Genomic DNA, 26,874 nt, shown 5'->3' with positions numbered 1-26,874 from the left:
GAACCAAAGACCTACTGGGTCAGCTAGCCTTTTCTTCAGCCAGTTCAGGATTTTTCCTTCATATACTGTATATTTTGAGCTCATTGTCCTGTCTTTACCTAAACGACCCCAGAGATTGAGCTCCCATCATGTTCCTAACAAAATTTTTCAGTACACCAGTAGATCTCATTATTTGGAAGTATTTGTGGATCTTCAGCCTTCTTTTTCCCAAATTTAGGTTCAAATAATAAATGGAAATATGTGGTCAATGTAAAAAAGATCAGAGGGAACAATAAAATAATAAAATGGAGATGGTGTAATAGTAAAAATATAATATTCTGTGCATTTTCTCTGAAGTTGGCACAATAAGACATGAATTTAATCCAAAGGGATTGCCACTTATTATGTAAACAGGAATTGAAAATTCGCTGACTGCTGTATTTTTCATTGTTAAAATAAGTGATTAGTTGCAAATCTAATCTTGATATTTTTGGTACTGTCTTTATATTCTCAGGTTCCCACTCTGAACCTCCATCCTGCAATGCTAATTCCATCACTTGCCCATCCGCTTGCACATGCAGCAACAACATTGTGGACTGTCGAGGCAAGGGCTTAACAGAAATTCCATCTAACCTACCAGAGGGCATTGTGGAAATGTAAGTGCCAGTGTCAACTTACTGTTCTCATTCCAAATGTTATTCCAAATCTAGTCCACTTAACTTGTGGAAGGAAGCTGCAATTTTTAACCATTTAAACTGATAACCATGGCCATTTGCCAGTCACATTGCCATTATCCCCCACATTTTTCTATTTTAGGGCTCAATCCAGGTCTTAAATGCAAAATGAGATATTTTGCAACATACCCCTGCCCATCTGAGAACAGGATCAAATACTCATCAAATTCATTTCAATTTGTATTTTTACCCCCCCAAAATGGAGTATGGTCACTTTTATCTAGAGGCCAGGAAATGAAAATAGATCAGCTCCTCTTTTACATTTTCCTTAACAGAGTTATTTTCACATTTCAACTTACCTTGGTGATTTCTCCCAAAATAATCGAAGTATCTCATGTTAGACAGACGGGGGGGGGGGGGGAGTTCTTCTTTGCTAAAGTCTGACATTAGAAGTCATCGTTTCTGACTTCTATATTTCATTTATCTCAAAACTTTTACACTTATCTCAACACTTTCTTGTATCATCATATCAGATATTGGTTTTCAGATGTACTTGTTTTTACTAGTTTTGTCTGTTACAGCAGTTCACAATCTACCACAGTCCTGATTAGTGTGAAATAAAACAGAATTGCTTTTGGTTGTTCTATAGGGAATGGTTATTTTCCTTCAGAGGTTGTTGTAAGATAGTATCCCTCTTGCAACCAGCTTTAAGAGCCTTAACTTTATGGATTCAATCATATCCATATAGTTACTGTAACAATTCATCTTTTCATCTGTGCAGAAATATTTTGTTGTTGTTGTTGTTGTTTTTCTAGACTACAAGGCTCTCTGGGACAAAGTTTAGCTGCTTCTCTCATTTATATGCTGGCCCATTGCAATTTAATATCTGACTCCCAGCAATTTGAGGGTTCCAGTTTATACAAAATGCTCTAACTACCGGTTTCACTAGTGCTTTGATCTATATGTGCACTCCTCTGTCACTACACTGGTTATTTTTATAATTTAGGATTCAGCTCAAAATCTCTGTGATTACTATCTCAGCACATTATAAAATAGTTCACTATGCTTAATTTAATCAGTTCCGTGTTCTGTGTGGACTTTGCAACTCTCATATCAAAAAAGTTATTTTAAACATGGAAGTTCACTGAACAGATATGTTAGATGTAAACAATGCTCTAAAGTTATACTGCCTATGATAACCTGGGCATGTCAGTTAATCTACTGGAAATGAAAAAATAGTCACATGCTTGATGACAATTTAGAAACTCTGGACACTCGCTTCCCTTAAAACTTCAGGCATGTACAGTCTTCTATTGGGATTACAGCATCTTGTACAGCATGACAACAAGGAATCTATTTCTACTCCTGAAAATTACAGTGTAAATTACATCTGAAGCACTAAAAATGAGTCTTGAATTTGCATTCCAAACAATATATACCTCTGGGCATATGGTTGTATATATGTAATGTTTTATAACATGATAGATTTAAGAACTGTAGGCATGAACATTTTGAATAATGGTATGAAAGATTTGCTGAGGTAATAAGGATGCAGCTATGAGCATCTGTTTGGGAAGTTCTAGAAGAGTACTGTGGGCAAACTACAGCCTGCGGGCCACATCCGGCCCACAGGACCTTCCTGCCTGCCCCTGAGCTCCTGGCCCAGGAGGCTAGCCCCCAGCCCCTCCCCTGCTGTTCCCTCTGCCCCGCAAGCTCCTGGGGCAGCACAGCTGCAGAGCCGGGGCCTGACCCAGTGCTCTGTGCTGCACGGTGGTGTGGCTGGCTCCAACTGGGTAGCGCGACTGCCTGTCCTGGTACTCTGGGCGGCGTGTTGTAGCACCGCTAGCCACCAGTGTTCCAGGCAGCACGGTAAGGCAGCAGGGAGCAGGGGGTTGGATAGAGTGCAGGCGAGTTCGGGGGGTGGTGGTCAAGGGGCAGGGGTGTGGATAGAGATTGCGGTGGTGAGAGGGCGGGGAACAGGGGGGTTGATTGGGGGCAGGCATCCCGGGGGGGGTAGTCAGGAAGGAGAGGGGGTTTGGATGGGGGGGCAGTCAGGGGCAGTGGTTCCGGGGGCAGTCAGGGCGAAGGGGTGGTTGGATGGGGCAGGGGTTTCAGGGGGGGCAGTCAGGAATGAGAGGAGGGGTTGGATAGGGTAGCGGGGGGCAGTCAGGGAGTTCCGGGGGCTGTCAGGGGACAGGGAACGGGGCGGGAGGGGTTGGATGGGGCAGGAGTCCCAGGGGGGCCGTCAGGGGAAGAGAAGCAGAAGGGATCAGATAGGGGGCGGGGCCACAGCCTCCGCTAACCAGCCCTCCATACAATTTTGGAAACCTGATATGACCTTCAGGCCAAAAAGTTTGCCCACCCCTGTTCTAGAAAGTGTGGAAACTACTAAATTCAGAGTGTTGGTGTGAAGAAATAATAGAGAAAGATGTTTAGTATAAAGTTTTATATTGAAGCTGACCCGGCGGGGGCACAGTTGGGTAGTTATATGGGACCTGCTGCTGGAAGTTAGTGATCTGTGGGTGGAAGATATGTTCAGATTTCCATTAATCTGAGAGCAACAGAGGGAACAAATGATATTGAGAAACGTTTGGAAGAAATGTACCAGTTGGAAGGACCACAGTATCTGAAACACCCTGAAGAATGTGTAAGTGCGAAACAATGAGAAGGGAAAAAAGAAGAATGGCCATCCTGGGTCAGCCCAGTATCCTGTCTCTGACAGGGTCTAGTACCAAGTGCCCGAGAGGGGCGAACAGAACAGGGTAATTATTGAGTGATCCATTTCCTATCTATCCCTTTCCTAATGGTTCCTAACATTCTGTTAGCTTTTATGTCTGCCACTGCACATTGAGCAGATGTTTTCAGAGAACTATCCACAATGACACCAAGATCTCTTTCTTGAGTGGTAACAGCAAATTTAGACCCCATCATTTACTACATCCATCCTGTGCAATGAATGACACAGGGGTTCTCTAAAAAAAAAAAATTAGTGTGTGATTATGTCATTAAAGAACCATCCTAATCCATATGCACAGGCAACCTTAATTCTGGCATTTCCTAACTTTTGAGGGCTTGATTTTGCAACCTTCATAATGTCCTCTTAATAGTGCTTTTGGGGTATAAATGAAAAACAGAATAGAGTATTAAAAATATTTATAAAGGAGAACAATTTTGGTGGAAGAATATTAGGTCTCTTCCGTTCTTCACGTATGATTCTATTGCAAATTACGAACCTCAGGATACCCAAATTTGTATCACCATCATGCATCACACTCCAGCAACCCAATGTATATACTCAGTATATTAATACCTTATTAAGGTGCACACTTGTAGTAGATTTATCCTTATGTCTCATATTGGAGGTTTTAAAGCTATGCCTTCATTGGGCTTAATTCACCAATATGTCACTCCAATTTTACACTAGAATAACTCCACTGAAATGAATGGAGATACGATTGCATAAAATTGGAGTAATGCAGAGTTGAATTGAACTTGATGTACCTGGATCAGAAATGGCTGAACATTGAAGTTTGGAACTTTGATTTAGATGCTGATTTGAACCTTTTATATTGAGAAACTAGTTGGAAATGCATCAGGGGGTTCTAGTTTCGACCAGCTCAATAATACAGTAAGAGCAACTGGTTTCACTGAGATTATGCTTTTGCACTTTCAGCACTAGCCAATACAAGTAACTAGTCAGGTGTTCCAAATATTTAGGTTGAACCAAACTTTTTCAAACCTCAAAACAGAATCTGGGATTGTTTCAAGTTTAGTGAGATCTTCAGACCAGATGTCTTTTAGTATCTGGTTTACCGATTCTTAATATTGATTTGTTTTATGGCTAACCAACATCGTTGGTTATGTAGAATATATACTCCATTTTGGTAAATAATGGCTTCTTATAGCTTTAGACAAGTAAGAGATTTTCACTTACCATTGTGGAAATATCTGTTACTGCACTTCTAAATATTCATTATCTCCTCTGACACCCAGGGAAAAGCAAATAAAGCTGCTTTCCCTGAGAAAACAGCTTTAACTTTAACTTTCTGTTCATTCTGCCTTTGGCAAATTTGCTTCTTTGCCAAACCATTACATTTTAGGGAATTGATTTTGTGAGCAGGAGTACGAGGGAGTCCCAGTGGGGACTGTTGCACAGTCGGTAGAACAGGCAACTCAATATCAAGGGTTCTTGGTTCTATTTCTGGGGCTCTTCCTGCTTCATTGATACCCTTTGAGGAAGTTCTTGTTGATCATACCCACCGAATGTACCTCAGAGGGGTGTTGAGACTTAAATAATTAATTCTGAGTGAAGATTATGTGATTGTAAGAATGAAAGTGTTATAGAAGTGCACAATACCCTTTCCATTGTCTTTTTTAAATAGACATTTCTATGATGTCATTTTACAAATTTGATTTTGCATATATTAAATTACACCAACAGAATCTTTTAAAATAGGAAGCGTGTGAAGCATTTATTATTAATAAATCTGTTATTTTCAGATTTACTGTGCCATAAGAACTTGGTCTGCATTGCATTGAAATTTGGTTTTAACATCTCAAACTGGAGGAGAGTCTTTAGAATTTTTTTTCAAAATTAATTTCCTTTTAAATTAAAGTAATGCCCATTGAATTTGGGGGCAGAGGAAAGATAAGTCAGCAATTCAAATGGTCCTTTCTCAAGAAGTTAATAATGGATTTTTTCCCATCAGTTTTCCAATATATAGTGTGGTTAGACCAGTATAGTATTTCTGAACACACTTATTGATTGTTCCAATGGAGGCTCCCCAGGGTAGTTTTTCTACTCTATTTGAGTTATATAATACGATCTTCACTCACCGCTGTAAAATGGCTCTAGGCATCTTTACGTGTCAGATTTGCCTACTGCTTGCAGATGTCACCAGGCAAACTGTGATCGACTGCTTATGCTTACCATCAAGAAACAATTTCCTACTCTCTAGGCTTAAAACATGTACAGGGCCACCTTTCCACTGAGAACAAAGACATGAAAATTGCAGCTATTTTAGATGAACTGAACAATCAGTGGAGAGGATTTAAATCAGTGATAAGTGGTGGGAATAAAAACACTTTCATGTGCAGAGATAGGTTAAGGAGGACATGTCATTTAGTTTTGTCTTGGTATCAAAATGTACAGTTTGAACGGAAATGTTCAGGTTCCGTTTAAATTGCTAGTAGGTAAATTCTGCTTTGTAATATTTTTCTAGATCCTTAAAGGGAAGAGAGTGAGGTAGATCAGTAATTAAATATTTCCAGATTTGTTGAATGAGATATTTGACATAGACGATGTTTGGATATTAAAATAGGTACAACTAAGCAATCACAACACAAGATTTCAGCTGTTAGATCAAGCTAAGTTTTGTATCTTAGATATTTACTTACTTTCTGATTTGTCAAATGTGACTATTGTCACCTCCAACCTCAAGAAGGTACATTATGTTTTTACTAAGTCTGATAATTGTATTCATATTTATGGTTGCATCATCATTTTTTTAGATTGGTCTGGCCGATTTAGAATTTTGACGTTTGTAAAAGGTAGCCACATGCTGATGAATTTCACCAGGACAAGCTGTGTAAGAGTTTGTAATTTTGGGAGTATTTTCTGAAGCATCCTTTCAGCTCACCAGACACATAAATCTGGCTTTGTTAATAAAAGGGAATTTGTGTGAACAGTAAGAACAATAACATATACCAAGTTATCAAACTGACTAACTTTAGATCAAGCAATGCTGACTAGGACATTCAGAACAAAAAACCTCAGAGATCTTGTTTTATCTAATGTGAATGTTACTCAAAGGTAGCTTTTAACATTGTATTTTGCAAAGCACAGTCTTTTTTGTACTTGTAATTGTACCTTGTATTGAAAGCCACAGTATAGAGTGTTGGCTGAAATATTGCAGGAAGGAGATTATATTGTATCATGTGTGTATGCATCTTGAAAGTTCATTATGAAAGTGCAGAAGACATCAGGGAAAATAAATATGGAATTCAAAAGCATGAATTTTATATAAAATGTGCTAATCAGTTTTATTGCAGGCAGGTGCTGTGATGTTTGATTTGTATGTTTGTTTTTCTGCTGGTTTTGTTAAATGAACTTGTGGGGTTTGATGGATGTTTTCACTGAAAGGATATACAACATGTAGAATCTAGTTAACAGAGCCCTAAAACATCTGTTTTGTTGACAAAAATATTATAAGTGACAGCACTTTATCGCACAGGGAAAGTATTTGCACCTTTCCCACCTGTCCTTGTTTTTCACCTTTTCTTCTGATCCCTTTTCCTTGTCAATGTTGTAGGTATGTAGTACAAATAGATATTAAAAAACTGGGATTGTGCACAAATTATATAATAGATTATATGATGACTATTGTCCCTTTCAAACAGTTTACTATTAGGTAACGCTCCCAGCAAATCTAAAAGAATTATATATCTTAAAACTTCAAGAAAGTAATACGACGAAACGTCAATATTGTAAATTTACACACAGCCTCAAAACTCGGCATTGGTTATTCTAGTATCCAAACAGTCTTGCTGTGCTAATGTTCAGGATCTACGCTGGAGGTTTTATGCCTGACATATAGAGGAATTGTAAACCCTGGAGACTGAGGATGGGATGTCAGCCTGCTAAGGATTAATGAGCATAATGAGATGTCCATGTGGCTCATTAAGGATCTAGATGTTCTTCTTGTGACAAAGCAGAACAAAAAAGCAGAGATAAGTCCAAATGCCACATACACATTAGTTAATACTGATTAGTTGAAAACCACTTCTTGTTTACATGTGTGAAATTTAACTACAATCAAATTGGCAAGGTGCAAGGGTGTTTTCCAATACATTGAACCAGAATCCTCAAATACTACCAAGCTGCAGAGGACTCAGAGGTTGAACAAGCCTCTTGATAACAGACTCAGCCTTTGGGCCCTGTAAGAGTTGCATTGTTTTTATACAATAAAAATTAAGACTCTAATCCTGCACTGAGAACCACGCATTCAGAGCCCCACTAAAGTTAGTGGGGTGGCATGTGGTTCAGGAGTCTACCTGCGAAGTTCTTAATGCTGAAGTGGTCCTAAGTTTCTTGCCCCTCTTCTTGCCAAGACATCTTGAAAGGATAGTGTGTACCAATGCACACCCAACAAACGGAATGTGTAGCTCTAGGCCCCATTTCAGCAATGGGGGGTTGGGAAGAGCCAAATATCTCCCTCAAGCAAAGTGAGTCTTTCCTTCCCAGATCCATATACAGAGGCCCCACGCACACAGTCCTCTCACTCCCCTGTGGAAGCATGGGCAAGGAAGCCCCATGTGGAGTGGGGTGATCCTGGACAGAAAATGGTTTATATTTAATGGTGGAAGCAGCAAAACATTGTTCCACATTCAACCCAGAAAAACTGTGTTTGGCCTTGTTTAATACTTGCCAGTCCCTCCTTTGCTAAGCATTCTTGCTGTTGCTATGACCATGTCAGTTAACATAAGGGGAACAGTCACCTGTTGAGCTTCCCATTAGTCCCTGAAGCTTTTTATGGGGGAGAAACTGCATAGACATAGACCCTCTCACCACTCCTTACCACACCACTACAGCAAAGCATACAGAAGAGGGTATTTGAAGCCAAGTTTCTGCTGTACTGACTGGAAGTCCAGTAATATGTGGAACCTGCTCCACTCGTGCCTATTTTCCTTCTCAGCCCCTGCCCAAAAATTGACACCTGGTTCTAAGAGGGAGTTGGGAGCCCTCTTCCTCCCACCTGTACCAGCCAGAAGAGAAACTCCTGCGACCCTCACTACTGTTGCTGCTTTGAGGAACAACCTCCAAGGAGGGGAGCCACCTATTGAAGTCTCAATGAGGTCATGAGAGGCAGAAGCATGGTGGGTTGAGACTCCTGCAGGTGTCTGGAAGTGGAAGGCTTAATGGCTTAGAGAGGGAGGCAGGAGAGAATGACATTGATGGATTTATTGAGAAGCAAAGCGAAGAGCAGAGTATTTTATCCAGGGTTTGCCGCATGCATCAGTGTTGAGGCGGAAAGACTGGGACCCTCTTGTACAGATGTATCAGCATGTCACAGTCATCTGGCTGCTTCTGAAGAAAGACACATCCACGTTATAGATAAACTAGAGTCAAAAACAGAAAGCTACCACAGAGCACGGCAGCAGGAGAGAAAAATTAGGACCATCGTCCTGTCTGTTTGGAGAATACCTAACACAAGGAAGTGCTTGATTCAGATTGAGGCCTCACCTCTTTAGCATATGGAAAATACTCTGTTGCATCTCATGGATTCATACAATGGTTGCTAAAATCAGCATTTACAAGCTGGTAGTGAAAGTGCTGTTGATACGTATCAATTTGGACTCAATGAACTGCAGATGCCATGGTGTGGCAATTGTTGAGTTTTTAATGGGTTTCCATGGAGCTATATCAGAGGCCAGAACAAGCCCTTAAAGTGCAACTACATTGTCTCTACTCTAAAAGTTGTCAGCTGTCACACTAGAGAGCTCTCATTGCTATCCAAATAGGTTAGTGTACAGAGATTATTTTAAGAGACCATTTCAGGCTTGACAATTCTAATGGGAATTTTGGCTGCTAAAGATCTGTCCTTAGTTAGAGAAATAGTTATAAATTCAGTCAAGAATTCCATCACTAGGTTTTTAAAGATGCAATGTGGCTCGGAAGAATCTACAGCCCATAGTTGTGTGAACAACTGTTCATTATCACTTGAAAGAAGATTTGAACTGATGGATGAAAACTCATATTCCTGCTCCATGACTCTGGGTTAAACCTGAAGATCTGCAGCTATGTTGAAATGGAATGGTGCAGACAGAGAAGAGCAAGTGCCTTGAGAAACCAAAGGAAAAGGTAATTAGGAAGACGTGGTCTTACTTGGATAAGTGGATGAAAGTCCATGTAGGTAAACAATCTTTTGTTTTTAATGGACATACCTGAGACCTAACTCCAGTTTCCTTAAAACTACCGTAATGTTTCAGACCCTATGCAAAAGTTGATCAACATGACTTTGTGGGTGAATGAATCTGCAGTGTCCATGTGCTTGGAAACTACTTAGATACTTATCAGTCTAATCATTTCTGATCCAAAGTCACATGTTGATCTCTGGTATGCGTTAGATCCAAGTTCTGCGAGGCTAATTTTTGAAGCTGAGAGATTTCCAATGCCATTCAAAGATGATGGAGGTTAGGGCATGGGAGATAGTCAGTTAGTTCCTTAAAAAAACAATACATAACAAAGCACTTGGTACGTGGAGGGAAGTTACTAGCTGCCCTCTTGTTTCCTCCCTCGGAGGGCAGGTTGCTGACCACAGCTCCTCCACCCATAAGAAGCCATGAAGTGGGAAGGTAAAGGTGAGTCTGTTGGGAAGAAGTAAATTCCCTTGGTTGCGGTGGGAAAATAATGGTTTCATTATGATTCATAATAAATAGTATTGATTATGCTTGGAAGGCACTCAGATACTCTGGTGGCAATATAAATCCCTAAGACAGTGAGAGAACCACATATATTCAGGTGTTGTATAATGGTAGTAGCAGCAGCTCCAATTAGGAAGGAAATGAAAGCTTTAAATATCCATTATTTAAAACAGCAGCACAGTGCAAAGAGATCTATTTAGAATATTTGGTGTTCCTCTATCCCCAAACACACAGCCATTAAAGCATTTCTGTTGTCCTTTGGGTGAGGAGGGTGAGGAAGGGAGAGAAGAGATACAAAGGCCAGCACTCAGCAGTGCCAACCTGCAAAGCTTCTGAAGCAGTGCATTTTGACCTCAGACTTTGTTTACGTAGTGCTGTCCAAATCACTTATTGGCATTGTTTTGTTGTACACTGCAGTAATTCAGTACAAATAGAATTTTATTTTGTTCCTTTAATTACATAGTAAGAAGCTGGTACTGATTGGATAAATGCAAAGCAATATTTTTTCATAACCACGATGCATTTTACATAGTGCTTACCTTTTGATATATACTTTGATACAGTGACCTAGGGATATGTTAGTGTAATTATGATGGAACTAATGTTGCAGAGTGAGACAGGCCATTCAGGGCTGGAAAGAGTTAAGCAGACCTAGGTCAGGTTTCAATACCTCTTTGAGGCAACTTGTAATCAAAGAGAAGAGTAAATCTGATGACCAGTTCCTGTTATGGGCCAAACAAATTCAGCAGACTTCCTTCATCAAAGTCGCAAGCATAAGTGTGGCAACTTTTAAAATGCAGCTCATCTTACTCAAGTATCAGGAAGAATCACACTTCTCATTTGGTCTCTGATGCTTCCTAGAGACCCCCCACCTTCCACCCTGACACTGCTAGTCCCAATCCCCAACTCTTCACAGCACAATGCACTGGGAGGAATTAAGTAATTTCCCACCACTGACCTTGACTTGCGACCCTGCAGATCCTTACACACAGGATAGGCTATCCTTCCTCCAGCCAGGGACAGAGGACTAACACCTTCCCGATGACCTTTGAATAGACTCTGTGTACCCTGTCAGACAAATGAGAACTAGCCAGGTACTGATGTCCCTCTTTCTACCAGATATTTCTTTCAGCTCTTGGCCACCCAAATGGTGCAAACCTGTAAGAACTTTGGCCATTTAACAGAGCAACATGATCCATTGAGTAGATTGATGGTTGTACGTTACTTTACCCTCTCCCAGCAGGGATGTTCATGGCTGCCTCTTGTGGAAGGGACGTTTTCTGACACATCTCAAGCACAGCACAACAACACTGTTAATAGACCGTGGCTGTCTCATTTGTAGACTCTATTCATTTGACAGCTAAGAATTATCAGTACTGATGTTTCGTTCCTTCTCTCTCTTTTTTCCCAAGCTAGTGATTTGTCTGTGTTATGGGTAGGCTTGACAAACCATTACACATTAGCAGCTGAGATGTTGTTTGAAATGGGAAAATTGCTAGCAAACTGCTCCATTAGCAAGCCGCGTAACAAATTCTTTTTCCCCCAATGAAAAAGAGATAGCTGAGACCCAAATTAATATGGCTGTCTCCCCTACTCTGCAACAGGCATTACTCTTCAAGACAAATGGCTTTGTCACGCCGAAGTATGTGATCTGGCTCTAAGAAAGCTGCGTTAGGTGGTTGTTTTTTATCTTTTTGTGTTTTCCTGCATATGTTTGAGTAGTGCAAGCACCAGATGAGGAGATGACGAAAAGATTTGCACCCAGTGAACCTTGAGATGGATTAGGATGGGATTTTTGAGATGGATTAGGATGGGATTTTGAGTGCTTATTCTTTGCCAGAGGATCATTTGTCACCTTTAAGTGCGTCCTTTCCCCCCCTTGCATTTTCTAACTGTTTTGTTTACTATCTGCTCTTAGTGCCACAAAGTCATTTAAAAATCAAAAAGATCTCCCATGTCACATTATTAGAAGAAAAATATATTTGAATCCATCAGGCCTTCTGCATTTTCCAGGCTCTGATACTTTATTAGAGGGGAATAAAGGAAATTGCTCTTGTCCTTTGACATCCATTGTCATTGAAGCTTTAAAAGTAAAACTTCCAAAGGCAGACACTGCACTGTTCATATCAGAAGCGGGAAGTGCAGCATCTATAATACATCTGGGCAGTACGAACTGTGCTCTCAGGCAGCAGCTGACATGGCAGAATGAAGAGGATAACTGAATGGATGAGCAAAAGCCCAAAGTTTAACAGTACCTTTCATATAGGGTCATTTATTCCATCATTCTTTACAGTGTGTTCTCATGGATTCCACTTGTTTGGTGCTGTGTCTGTAAAATACAGCTGGTTGCAAAATATTAGTGAAAATGAAATTTGGATGTTGAATGGAAACAAATTTTCCTGATTTTTTTTCTTCATTTTCCAACTATTTACTTTTACATTTTCACTTCAAATCCAAACTGTACAGAAATCTAGAACAGGGGCGAAAGGGTTCAAATGGCCAATAGAGATTATTCTTTTGTGTTTGCATCTTTCATCAGAGGATCTCAGAATGTCTCTCAAAAATTGTTTCCTCGTATTCCAGAGAGTCAAGTAAAAGATACATAATGGATCACTTCACCGGCCACTGAAATCTCAGTCATCTCTGCTGTAGAACAATAGTTGCTCTTTAACAACATACAGCAACACCATCCAACACATTATGACACGGGCTAAAGAATGCTGTCTACTTGAAGATGCTAATTAGATCCATTTCATTCTGCCTAGCTCTACTCTGAAAACAGAATTTAACCAAGATGTTCAGGTTATCACACACCATATTTTTGTTTTTATTTTGTTTTGCAAAGTGTTACATGACCTAGTAAGAACCTCCATTTTGCATCTCATTTGAAAGATTGTGCTTCTAGCAGCACTGTTCCCCATTATTTAGTGGTGAGTCAGCACTGACTCAGAGTGAAGAGTGACCTCTCAGAACCATCAGCGCCTCTTCTGACCGAACCTAATTGTTCCTTGGATATCTCCCATCTATTGCTGACCTGTATGCATGTTGCTTAGCTAGTGAGGTTAGGCAGGGTAGTAGTACTAACTAGTAAAGTAAATCACTTATGTTGTTCACATTTCTAATAATATAAAAATTAATTGCCCTTTTCAACCTGTACCCACAGCTCCATAACGTGCATTTATGAGTAAAGAAATTGTAAAGCCCAAGTTTCTACTTCATATTTTCCAGTTACTCATTTTAATATTATACAGTAAATGTCGACTGTGCTTTGTGGCAAGTTTGTAATCTACATGCATCTACTTGCATGACCTCATTATCATGATAGGGCCCACTAAGCATCATCTGTTCAGCCTAGTCTCCCACAGAAAGGACTTCTTAAAAATTAAATAAAATCAAGCGCTTATTGCGGAACTAAGCTGAAAATGCAGCAGCGGGTGATACCACCCTTGACCATCTATTTTCATCACAGGCCATCTGCTGCTCATTTGTGGTGAATGGCGAAGAAATCAGTGCTGCTTCTGAGAGTTACTTGCCAACTCCCTGTGAAACAACCCTCTGGAATCCTAATTTCTCTTTCTTTCCCCCGACTCTGTCCTCCTCTAGGTTATTTATTTTTCACATTTGCAGGAGGTGTGGACTTTAATCCCTGGTGATTGCCATTTGGTGTGTGCGCATGTTGGGGAAGCAGGGGGAGTGGAGTTGCTATCTTTTACATATAAATGCATCTGTTCTTTGTGTGACATTTACTTGTGTACTTCAAAGAATTATTAATACGAGGCCAAGTTTTCACCCAGCCTAACCTCATCTTGCAATTCAGTTCAATTGATTGCTCCTGTGTAAATGGATATGCACCTCTGAAGCACGTGAAACCCTGATTTGTGTCTGCAAAGTGGGTAGTTGGGAAACAACTCCCTTCTTTGTTCATAGAAATTAATGCACATGGAAACTTTTGTGAGTTTGTAACGCAAAAGGTTTTGCTGAAAAATTGACCTCTGAACGTCTAGGAAAAGTCTGTTGCAACTCTGCGAAGCACATGCACACTAAAACACCAGTGTGCTGATATTCGCAGCAATTTGCATTTCACTGCTCATTCCCCTGCAGTACAGTGTATGTGCGTACCATACTATTTAGGACTAACTGGGAGGGAAATCTTGTACAGAGACTCAACTCACAAAATAATTGAGATAATTAAGTCAGATAATGGATCCACAAAATAGGAATGGTAACAGTAAAGCTTAATGGCAATGACTACATACACATTGTTTTACTTGCTCTTCAGTTCCACTAAACTATTTCCTGTAAGACAGCCAAAATACTAAAAATGTATTGGGGGAAGTGGGATTTTTGCTTACTCGTTGCAGGCACAGATCATTTGGAGAATATTCTCTGAGACAAAGAGCTATAGGCTTCATACGCTCCCTCTTCATTCTCCTGCTGTCCTTTAAGACACACATGCTTCATCTTCTTGCTGCACTGCATTTTATCTCCATACTCATACTTTCACGTTTTTGTTTCTCTCTTCCATGTGGTTGCAGCAGGAATCAATGCTGATTAATTCCATGTCATCTCAGGGAATTGTTTTCTTAAGCAGCTATCACCACGATTGCTTTTAAAGAAAGGAGTATATTGGGTTGCCTCGGCCCCTTTGGGATCGGTGAGGTGCTTTTGTATTTCAACCCTCTATCATTTCCATCAAGAGTGATTGGTGACCATGCCAACACAGTTAAAACTTAGGATTTTATGAAGTTCTTTTTGTAAAATAGAGGCTTAGTAGATTTCAGTGCCAGTGTCAGAGTTGGATATAAGAATTTTTGATAACTTGATAAGTTGAGTATTTTGAGTTTAGCTTATTGGGATTCACTTTTATTATTAAGCTGGGAGATCACACGGCCTGTTCTTGAGGATTATGGGACTCTTTTAAAATGTCTACTTAGAAACTTTTTTATGAACAAATATTTTAAAAGCTTATTTAAGTTTTATATTCCTCAGTCAATCTTGTAATTTTTTGTGTTTTATTTTATTGTTAATCTCATCCATAGTGTTTTATATGGGATGCCTCTCTGCTTATGGCATTAAAAATGGACCCTAACATTTTAAGGTAGTGAAAAATGTGTTTTGTTTTATCTCTTGGTATCTCTCCTTTTATTTCTTGAATGGCATCAGAAGAGGCAAAAAGCCTTATGCTTTGTATATAGCATTTTCTTTTTTCAAAGTATATCACAAATATGTACTAATCCTTGCAACACCTATGTGAGGTAGATAATAAAGCATTATTATTCCCAAATTACAAATGATAAAACTGATACAGAAGTTATTTATAAGGCCTTCAATAAAAAAGTGACAGAGTGAGTTAGTAACATAGCCAGGTCTAGAACTTAAGAGTTCCTTGCTTTTACCCCCATGTTTTACAAACAGATCTACTTATCCGTGAGAGAACATGGTCTAGTGGTCTGACATTGCAGACCAAATTCTATCTTAAGATAAGTGACTATATTGAGAGTTGTGAACATATGCGTAGAAAGTATTGTCTTAGATCTGAATCAGCTTGAAAGCATCCTTTATCTACTTCAGAGAAGAATAATAAAGCAACTTATTTGAGATGGAAATTTGCCATCTTTTTGTGATAACTGCTTTGTACTTGGAGGGAATTGATATTTTTTACCTTATCTTTGGTGAGAAATATTGCAATATACATCGGAAATCTTTTATTAATTCAGTTGGCCCTGAAAATGCTGATGGTGATTTGCAATGTGTCTATCTTGAGAAAGGACAAAGTGAGCTTAGCTCCCACAGAACAAAATTTACCATCTTCCTGTGAAATACTCTGTAACTGAGTTTTCCTTTTTTTTGGTAGAAATTTGGTTAGTCAGGAGGATGAATTTGTTTCCTAAAAAAGCCATTTGCTGAATTTTAGTGGCTTTCAAAAGAAAATCTGTTTCAAATATAGTTTTATATATTTGTACAAAAAGATGTTATAACATTTAATGTTATTCCTGCATTACAATCTTATATTTAATGTTTATATTACTCTGTTTGTTTTTAGACGCTTGGAACAGAATTCCATCAAAACAGTTCCCCCTGGAGCTTTTTCCCAGTACAAGAAACTTAAGAGAATGTAAGTTTAAAACTAAGACTAACATGGAAGATTATACTTGTAGCTTGTATTATTTTGAATTTTATCTTCTTTATTTTCAAATGTTGAAACTACTGATGATTGTATAGATAAACTCTTTTTCAAAGTATAAAGCAGCATGGAATTGGCCCAGGATGCTTAACAGTGCATGAAATCCTTAATGACATGCAGATTCACTTCTCTGTTGTGTAGCATATGAAATAATTAATTGATGTCCCCTTTATTTCTTTCTAAACATTGAATTCCTTTCCATAGAGAAGATTTTGAGTTATAATTATTTTCTCTTCTACATTCAGATGTCTATTTGTAGGGTAAGCAGATATCCCGTTTTTAAAGGGACAGTCCTCTTTTTAAGCCCTCCTGCAGGTGTCCCAACTTTTTCTTAAAAACGGGCAAATTGTCCCACATTTTTTTGTCTCCCTACATCAGTACTGGCAGGTCCTTCTGCTGGCCGGATCCCTGCTTGCTAGCCGCCTGCCCACCAGCGGTGAGTGGGGGGTCCAGTAGCTGGTGATGGGGATAAGTGTGCAAGACTCGTGGTGGGGCAAAGCTGCAGCGCGTGGGGCTGGCTGTTCCTCCTGCTGGTCTGTCAGTGCAGCCCCCTGCTGCATACTGGCTCTTGGCCAGCAGGGCCCCACTCTCCGTCCTGTTTCCAGCCAGCACTGGCTGTGCACTGCGAGCTGTGGTGGCTGATGAGTGCTGGCAGGTGTCAGGCTGAGGCTGGTTATGTGTTGCCTCCACTGCCCACCCATCAGCCCTTTACGTGCTCCCCCTCCCACTGTTCCCTCCCTGCTTTGCCCCTTCACTCCCCCCACACAGCCGCACTGCTCCTCCATATCTCCCCCGGCAGGGTACGTCCTATTCCCAGCGCTCTGCAGAGAACCAGCCCCTCACTGGAGTGCTCAGCTCACCAACAGCCTGGCCAGCAGGCTCCTTCCTTCCCCTATTAACTCTGGCTGGGCCGGCTCCCCGGGAAAGCTCAAGACCCTCTGGCCTGGGCACTGACCAGGAAGAGCTGAGCCCTGTGTGTGCCAGAGCCCCACACAGCGCTGACACGAGGAAGCCTCTCTGCCCCTCAGCTGAGCTCTGGAGTGGCCGGGGGGGGGGGGGGAGTGATTTCCATCCTGTTCATGCCCTGAACACTGCAGGCTCCACAGCAGCCCCCCAGGCAAGGCTTTGCATCCTCTTCATCTGCCCCCCACTGCCCTGGGTCCTGCCCCCAGGGAGCATAGGGCTGCTCCATCCCCTAGGTGCCCTCCCCTGCTGAACTACCTCTCTGACCAGGTTCGCTGAAGCCCCTGCAGTCAACTTTCCTGGGCCCTGGTGCACAATGCATCCTTAGGCCTTAGCCCCTTCCTGCCCACGCTGTAGCTGGGGGACAGGAAGCGGCTGGATTATATCAGTGGCCAGCAGCAGCCTGGAGGTGATAGCTGCCTTTCGACACTTTGAGGGTAGGAAGGGACAAGCTGCTTCCAGTCACAGTGACAGGAGGTTAGGGGGGAAGAGATGAGCTCCGCAAAGACACAGGCCAGATCATCCATCCCCCACTTTGCCCTGTGGCTGGAAGCAGCTCCTGTCCTTTGCCTCCTGCACAGTGCCGAAAGGCTGCTGCTGGCCACATTCTGGTGTGAGCCTGGCAGAAATCTGGAGGGGGGCATATGATCCTGCATGCCCCTTCCCCACATGTTGCCTCAGGAAGATGGGGAGCCAGGTACTAAGAGAGGTGGGTCTTCCTGGGGGCCCAGCCAGACATGGAGGATGGAGAGCGCCAGGCAAGAAGGGTTGAGTCGGTTGGTCACCCCCCGTGTGAGAGACGTGTACGGGAGTGTGGGTGTGTCAGCTCTCCCCGTGTGTGTGCGGGGTGTGTGTATGACCCCTCCCTGTGTGAACCCTGAAGCCTTAAAGATAAGGTAAATAAAAAGAATCCAACTGTGTAGTATTTCTTTTTAACAGGGGCTCAGACAACCTGATGTTAATTTGAGTGTTTGTAGTGCATGGTTCTAGGTGATTGCTACTGAACTTGCTTGAATATGAGTTATTTTACCAGGTGTCTCATATTCAGCATAGGGAAATCTGATCACCCTATCTATCTGCATCACTTTAATTTAGTTGCCACTGATTAGGCAGGAGAGACGGTTCTTACAAGAGGGGTTTGAACTTTTGTAACAATATATTGTATGCGCTTGTTTTCTTAAGTACTCAAATTAGGTTTGATTTCAAAACAAATATAGTAGGCTATTTTTTCAGTCACCTGTATAAATCTAAAAGAATAAAAGATTATTCTTGAAAATACTGTTAAATAGTATTATTTAGTCCTGAGTGGAGCACAGGATCTGATCCAAGAGGTAACTATAACTGGACCACTAGGAAATAGTGACCATAATATAATAACATTTAACATTCCTGTGGTGGGAATAACACCACAACAGCACAACACTGTGGCATTTAATTTCAGAAAGGGGAACTAAGCAAAAATGAGGAGGCTAGTTAAACAGAAATTAAAAGGTACAATGACTAGAATGAAATCCCTGCAAGCTGCATGGGCTCTTTTCAAAGACACCATAATAGAGGCCCAACTTAAATGTATACCCCAAATTAAAAAACACAGTAAAAGAACTAAAAAAGAGCCATGTAAAAGAAGCAGTGAGAGATAAAAAGGCATCTTTTAAAAAATGGAAGTCAAATCTTAGTGAGATAAATAAAAAGGAGTATAAACAACTGCCAAATTAAGTGTAAAAATTTAATAAGAAATGCCAAAAAGGAGTTTGAAAAACAGCTAGCCAAAATCTCAAAAGGTAATAACAAAATGTTTTTTTAGTACATCAGAAGCAGGAATCCTGCTAAACAACCAGTGGGGCCCCTGGATGATCGAGATACAAAAGGAGCACTTAAAGATGATAAAGTCATTCCGAAGAAACTAAATGAATTCTTTGCTTCAGTCTTCACGACTGAGCATGTTAGGGAGACTCCCAAACCTGAGACATCCTTTGTAGGTGATAAATCTAAGGAATTGTCACAGACTGAAGTATCACTAGAGGAGGTTTTGGAATTAATTGATCAACTTAACAGTAACAAGTCACTGGGACCAGATGGCATTCATCCAAGAGTTCTGAAAGAACTCAGATGTGAAATTGTGAAACTATTAACTATGGTTTTTAACTTGTCCTTTAAATCAGCTTCTGTACCCAATGACTTGAAGATAGCTAATATATCACCAATATTTAAAAAGGGCTCTCGAGGTGATCCTGACAATTACAGACCAGTGAGTCTAACGTCAGTACCAGGCAAATTAGTTGAAACAATAGTAAAGAATAAAATTTTTGGACACATAGAAGAACAAAAATTGTTGGGCAAAAGTCAACATGGTTTCTGTAAAGGGAAATCATATCTTACTAATCTATTAGAGTTCTTTGAAAGGGTCAACAAACATGTGGACATGTAAAAGCAGCAAAGAATCCTGTGGCACCTTATGGACTAACAGACGTTTTGGAGCATGAGCTTTCATGGGTGAATACCCACTTCATCAGATGCTTTCACCCACGAAAGCTCTTGCTCCAAAACGTCTGTTAGTCTATAAGGTGCCACAGGATTCTTTGCTGCTTTTACAGATCCAGACTAACACGGCTACCCCTCTGATGTGGACATGTGTACTTAGCTTTCCAGAAAGCCTTTGACAAGGTTCCAAAGGTCCCAAAGGTCATGGGATAAGAGGAAAAATCCTTTCATGGATTGAGAACTGGTTAAAAGAGAGGGAACAAAGGGTAGGAATAAATGGTAAATTTTCAGAATGGAGAGGGGTAACTAGTGTTCCCCAAGGGTCAGTCCTAGGACCAATTCTATTCAACTCATTCTTAAATGATCTGGAAAAAGAGGTAAACAGTGAGGTGGCAAAGTTTGCAGATGATACTAAACTGCTCAAGATAGTTACAGCCAAAGCAGACTGTGAAGAACTTCAGAAAGATCTCACAAAACTGAATGATTGGGCAACAAAATGGCAAATGAAATTTAATGTGGATAAATGTAAAGTAATGCACATAGGAAAAAATAACCCCAACTATACATACAATATGATGTGGGCTAATTTAGCTACAACTAATCAGGAAAGAGATCTTGGACTCATCTTGGATAATTCTCTGAAGACGTCCACGCAGTGTGCAGCGGCAGTCAAAAAAGCAAACAGGATGTTAGGATTTATTAAAAAGGGGATAGAGAATAAGACTGAAAATATCTTATTGTTCTTATATAAATCCATGGTACACCCACATCTTGAATACTGCATACAGATGTGGTCTCCTCATCTCAAAAAAGATATACTGGCATTAGAAAGGGCTCAGAGAAGGGCAACTAAAATGATTAGGAGTTTGGAAAGGGTCCCATATGAGGAGAGATTAAAGACACTTTTCAGCTTGGAAGAGAGGAGACTAAGGGGATTTGTGATAGAGATATATAAAATCATGAATGGTGTAGAGAAAGTGAATAAGGAAAGGTTATTTACTTGTTCCCATAACATAAGAACTAGGGGCCACCAAATTAAATTAATGGGCAGCAAGTTTAAATAAATAAAAGGAAGCTCTTCTTCACACAGTGCACAGTCAGCCTGTGGAACTCCTTGCCTAAGGAGGTTGTGAAGGATAGGACTAAAGCAGGGTTTAAAAGAGAACTTGATAAATTCATGGAGGTTAAGTCCATTCATGGCTATTAGCCAGGAGGGAAAGGAATGGTGTCCCTGGCTTCTGTTTGTCAGAAGGTGTAGCTGGATGGCAGGAGAGAGATCACTTGATCATTACCTGTTAGGTTCACTCCCTCTGGGACACCTGGCATTGGTCACTGTCGGTAGACAGGATACTGTGGTGGATGGACCTTTGGTCTGACCCAGTATGGCCATTCTTATATTCTTATTATTAAAAATAGGTCTTTTCAATTTAAAAATGTATATACAGATATGGGAAAGACAGCCTTTATTGCCGTTCTGATTGTACACAGCCTTATTACTATTCCTGCCATGATAGTGAAACAGTAAACCATTATGCCAGATGTTAATTTTACATTATTTATCCACTTTTAGCGAGGAAATCTCCAAGTACTTCACACACGGTACTGACACTGAAGAGATGGCTTCTATGGAGATCAAGAGATGTCCTTGTCAGTGTGTGGCAAGATAAATGTGACATATCTCTGTCTACTTAGTGAGGTTCAGAATTGTTATGGGACAGTGAGGATCTCTAATCTGGGCCAGGGCTCATCAGGGTTTGTGAAATCTAGTGGAGATCTATTTGTTCCATTACTATTGGTGGTTATTGCCATCTCCCTTTGGGACTGCAAGATGCTAATATTACTAATGCAAGCCTGAATTGTGGTCAAACTCTCTTTTAATACTAAAAGGCTCACCATTCATGTCTCTAATCTTAATATTTTGGGAGATAGCGTTGAGAAGATAATTAGACCACTCTGGCATCATAAGAAGTCTTCAGATTTTCTTTGCTCCTTTATCTCTGCTGTTAGACCTAATTATGGTATGACATGGAAACTATGCTGGCTTCATTGGCTGATGACCTTCTGATATGGGGAAAAGCGCACTTGTTCATGCTGATTCTTTAGAAATGGCAGGAGCCTTTCATATCAGTGGAATTAATAACATGTCTGTGGGCCCTAACAGGAGTATACCAAGGAGAACAAAAGTCTCTCCATTTTTTCTGTGAAAGCAATCAAAGGGTGATATTATGTCAATGCTGTGGAGTACCAGAAGGTTCTATCCTACTATTTCTGCTGTTCAGTCTACGTGTGAGGATGTTAGAATGTTTTATTCAATATTTTGATGGTACTTAGCTCAGTTTCCTAAAAGATGGTGAAGTTTTTGTTTCCCAGTGTGTGGCTGGGCTTAGACCTGAGTTAGAGCTGGTTAGCTGAGACTCCATCCAAATAAGACGGGGGGGGAGGGTGAGGGCAACATTCTGAGGAGAGGGAAGACATTATAGCTGTTCCCTGGATTGAGAAGTTATGCTTGTTTTAGTTAAAACTCACTATTTAGAATGGATGCTTAACTGGCACTGGATGTTCAGGTAGCAGCAGTATCCAAGAGAACTTATCCCATCTTCTCTTGGTTGCAACCTTTCATCTGTCATCGAACTCACTACAGTTATTCATGCCTCCACACATGGTTAACTACTGCAACTCAATTGATCTTGCTCACAAGGAAGATTTCACCCTTCTAGTAGACAAATATATGATTGCTTAGTCTACGGATTTGAAAATTTATAGAAACATCACCAAGCCATCTCCTACTATTTTACTTGTGCTTCTCAGGTGCATTTTGGGCACAAGATTGAGGACTCCAGCCCCCAGAAGGGTTTAGCTATAACAATATAACTGCACATCTTTCTGATATTTAATGTTAACACCTTTCATCTTAGCAACAAACAGGTCACAAAGTTTCACAACCATCCAACTAATGTTGCAATATGACTGTTCCTCAAATTATTTTATGAATTGTAGGTTTGTTTGTTTTTCATTTTTCAACCAGCTCTAAACATTATTCAGTAGTTTGTCTCAAAAGCCCTTACAGAGGGCAGTAAAGAAACTTAAATCATCTTCATATGCTGTCCAAGAAGCACAAGATATGCCTTGTTCCCTGCTGCAGAGATAGAAGCAATTTGTACTCCTACACAGCAGCTGTGTGCAGTCACCCTCAAGAGCAGTGGTGGGCAACCCACGTGGCCCGTCAGGGTAATCCACTGGCGGGCCGTGAGACAGTGTTTACATTAACCATCCGCAGGCACGGCCGCCTGCAGCTCCCAGTCGCTGCAGTTTGCCGTTCCCGGCCAATGGAAGCTGTGGGAAGCGGCAGCCAGCACATCCTTACAGCCCGCGCTGCTTCCCGCAGCTTCCATGAGCCAGGAGCAGCAAACCGTGGCCACTGGGAGCTGTGGGCAGCTGTGCCTGCAGACGGTCAATATAAACACTGTCTTGCAGCCCGCCAGAAGATTACCCTGACAGGCCACATGTGGCCCACAGGTTGCAGGTTGCCCACCACTGCTCAGAGTGTGTTTACCAGACTTTTCCACAAAGAAATCACTTCTGTGTTGTCATGGGCATAAGGAGATGAGACTTTGAGATGGTTAATGAATTCTCTGTCTGGATGGAATCCTGATCAGTCTATTAAATTCCCAGCTAAAGAGCTGCAGTTCCACTCAGTGATTCTAGTGATATCCAAAACTATGGAAGTTTGTGCTCTGTGACCTAAACTTACTTAGTAATGAAAGGTTAGGAAAGCATGTATCCACTCTTTCCTGATGTAAATCAAGCACTAGAGTGGAGTGAACCTACCACAAAGCAGCAGGCCGTAGAAAGGAAACAAAAAGAAAAGCAAAATCTTAATTGAATCCTTGTGCCTCAATCAAGGCAGGAGGAGATTCAGCCTCGCTATCTAAGCAACAGCACTGGAGCCTTGGCTCTAATGGAAAGGAAATAATGTGTCTAATTATCTTCTAATGCTGATCATACCAGATCCGCAAGAGGTGGGTGAATGTCATCTCCCAGCATGCTATTTATGCACGTTCAGGCACCATTAGTTATACCCACATTAACGTCCTAAATTGGAGAGGGGAAGGAGGGACAAAATCTTTTGTTTCAATCAAAATGTGACGTATACAGAAACAGGCTTCATTCAGATGTTTAATTCCAAAACTAAGGTTCCCCTTTCAGATGTTAGGGTTCTGATCTATCACATTGCTCTACTCCATTGTAATGGGTTGAAAAAACATTCCTGAATAGATGCCATAGTATAAATTCTGTGCCAAGAAATTTGGCTCTTCTATGAAGGCTGCTATTTGCATCTTACTGTCTAGACACAAAGTGCAATCAGAGTTAACTGATTTCCTAAACAGATTTCAGAGGGGCATGAAAGGGGTTCTTCTTTAGCTATACTCACCACAGACTTGACTGTAGTGAGTATAGCTAAAGATAAACCACAAAAATGAAACTCCAGTGGACAAAAGTGAACCAAAACGCTATAGAAGGAAACATCATTAGATCAATCACTTTGTTAAGAGCTTTGTGAGAAAACCTTATTCGTTGTAGATTCCTGAAGAGATGTTAGGATGCTGCTACTCAAATTAGGTTTTTTGCATAAGCCCATCCATTGTTCTGAACATGTCTTCTAGCAGAAATGGAGTGACAATGGAAATGTAGTATGTGAAATACTACCTGTGTCTGATTCTACTAGCCTGAACAATAATGGAACAGAGTCAGTGTTGACATAAGCAGGTACCATTCCAAAGGAAGACAGTTTATATGCTTAAAGTTCTGCATGTACTAAGTACCTTAGAGAAGGTGATTTGACGTCATAGCCATGTTGGGGCACCCAGCACAACATGTTCATATCCCACCTGTAATAAAGCATGGACTGGGTCTTTAGCATTTTCAAAACTTCTGTTGAAACAGTTAAAGCATTATGTGATTAGATGCCAAAACGCAACTATAATGGGAGTGTGAAGGGGACCTTACTGAAACTTAATGCCTTGACCAGATTCTGTAGTGATTTATGACTCCTTTACACCATGCTGGTGGCAGAATAGGGTCATAATCCAGGTTTAAATGCCAAGCAGAGTTCCCCTCAGATGAGGGGTGCAGTAGAATGTGCTCTGCTCATCCGCAATGGGCAAGAGTGTTCATTAAGAACCTTGCATCAGTGGCACAATTTATTACTGTCCAGCACCAGTTCTGAGTGGCACTGATGCTGGTCTTTAAAATCAGAGAAATGGCTATTTATTCCCCCATATAAGCATAGTTCACTGCCAAACAGAGATCTAGCCTAGACAAGCCTAGACAAGAATTTTAGCTTCATAAACAAAACAAAATGTGTTAGCCTTGTTTAGGATTAATCACGGGTTAGAGTATATAACCATCCTAAGAAATGTGGGTATTGGGTTAATAGATAAGTCTTTCCTGTGCCAGTTCACTGCCAAACAGAGATCTGGCACAGGAAAGACTTATCTATTAACCCAATACCCACATTTCTTAGGATGGTTATATACTCTAACCCGTGATTAATCCTAAACAAGGCTAACACATTTTGTTTTGTTTATGAAGCTAAAATTCTTGTCTAGGCTGTCACTATCTTACATCTTGATTACCACAACATCTTTTTCTCTAGCTTTGACAAATACAGTCTTGTCCTGCTCCTATCCATTCAGCATGCTACTGTAGAGCTCATTTTCCTAGCCCATTGCTTTGACCATGTCATCCCTCTCTTTGTATCCCTCCACTATGCCCCCTCTCTACTGCATCAGACATAAACTACTTGTCTCCACTTTTAAAACCTTTCATGGCCTATTGCCATCCTATCTGTCATCTCAGTCTGGAAATATTGACTCCTGCCTCTGGTTAGCTAATGATACCAGCCTCGGTTCCCCACATGTTAAATTTTCAAACAAGCATCTTTGTGTTTTTTCCATGCTGCCCCTCCTGCTTGGGAGCTGCTCTCCGTAAACATCTTCAAGGCCACCTCATTGTTAAATGCCTCCTTAAAACTCTCCTTTGCCATGATGCCTGCTAAAAGCTTGACAACACTTAGACAACACTTGACAACACTGTTGTGCTGATAACATGGCCTGTCATGCTGACCAATATTGTTGCATTGTTTTCTTGAATTCCCCCATCTGTCTGTGTCCATCTGTTATCCCTTATCTTAAACTGCAGTTGTAAGCTCTTTGGATCAGGAACCATCTTCTTGTTCTGTGTTTGTACAATACCTGTCACAATGTGATCATGGTGAGTGGGGCTCCCACATGCTAGGGTAATACAAATAAATAACAATAATAATGAAGTAAGTAATAAAGTGCTTATAACACTGAAAAAATCAAACTTTTTTCAACAAATTCATATTTACAAGTAACCTGTCATTCCCCCCCTGTATCTTTACAGAGACATCAGCAAGAATCAAATATCTGACATTGCTCCTGATGCATTCCATGGCTTGAAATCTCTCACCTCGTTGTAAGTAGGGATGAATGAACTGTTTGGGGAGAATCTGAAAGTAAAAAAAAATAGAGTAAGTGGTGGCTGGTTATGCTTTGTTTCTGTGCACAGTCGTCAACTAATGTAAAGAACCTAATATTTCGTAACTGAGAAATTTATCCTGCAGACTTGAAGAGGGAACGGTTTACACAACTCTAATAAGTTCCTTTATAGATGAGTACCCTGAAGGTTACTTATTTGTTTACTTCTCCAAAGCCATTGAATGAGTGTATTCTTTCTGTAACTGTGTTGTATGTGGTTATGTAGGCTTATTGTCTGCCTCATCTTGGTGTCCAAAAACACACCACAGCTCAGAGTCACTTTTCTGTGGTGCTTTTATAACGATCTTGGGGAAAAAAGCTTTTCTACACCCATGCCCTCTTCCATTTTCTCAGCAGCATTCAGATTCTGTTTTCCTTTTTGCAAATTACATAATGAAGGACCTCAGCCAATCAAGAAAATGGTCATATTTTTGACCTGTAAGTACTGTTTTATCAACAAGGTACCTGGACTAAAATATTACTACAGAAACAAAAGGGGGGAAAACAGAATCTCAATAACTAATATTTTCTTTTTTGAAAATTGTAACTGTTCATGGTCTTCAATTGTTTGAATATTGCTGTATTTTAGCCAGTTCACACCACTAGTTCT

At 40.7% G+C, this 26,874-nt stretch overlaps 1 protein-coding gene across 1 annotated transcript in view; it reads left to right on the top strand.

Annotated features, from left to right (window-relative positions):
* Positions 1-26,874, top strand: part of SLIT3 (slit guidance ligand 3) — an 811,508-nt gene that overhangs the window by 526,951 nt on the left and 257,683 nt on the right. The window contains exons 9-11 of the mRNA XM_030572932.1: positions 494-635; positions 16,120-16,191; positions 26,131-26,202. Of these exons, the coding sequence (XP_030428792.1) occupies positions 494-635; positions 16,120-16,191; positions 26,131-26,202 (286 nt within the window). The remainder of the gene's footprint in view (positions 1-493; positions 636-16,119; positions 16,192-26,130; positions 26,203-26,874) is intronic.

This window comes from Gopherus evgoodei, chromosome 8 (genome assembly GCF_007399415.2).
Source record: "Gopherus evgoodei ecotype Sinaloan lineage chromosome 8, rGopEvg1_v1.p, whole genome shotgun sequence".
Lineage (NCBI taxonomy): Eukaryota > Metazoa > Chordata > Testudines > Testudinidae > Gopherus > Gopherus evgoodei.
The sequence above is the reverse complement of the archived record's forward strand: the minus strand, read 5'-3'. Positions and strand labels throughout refer to the sequence as shown.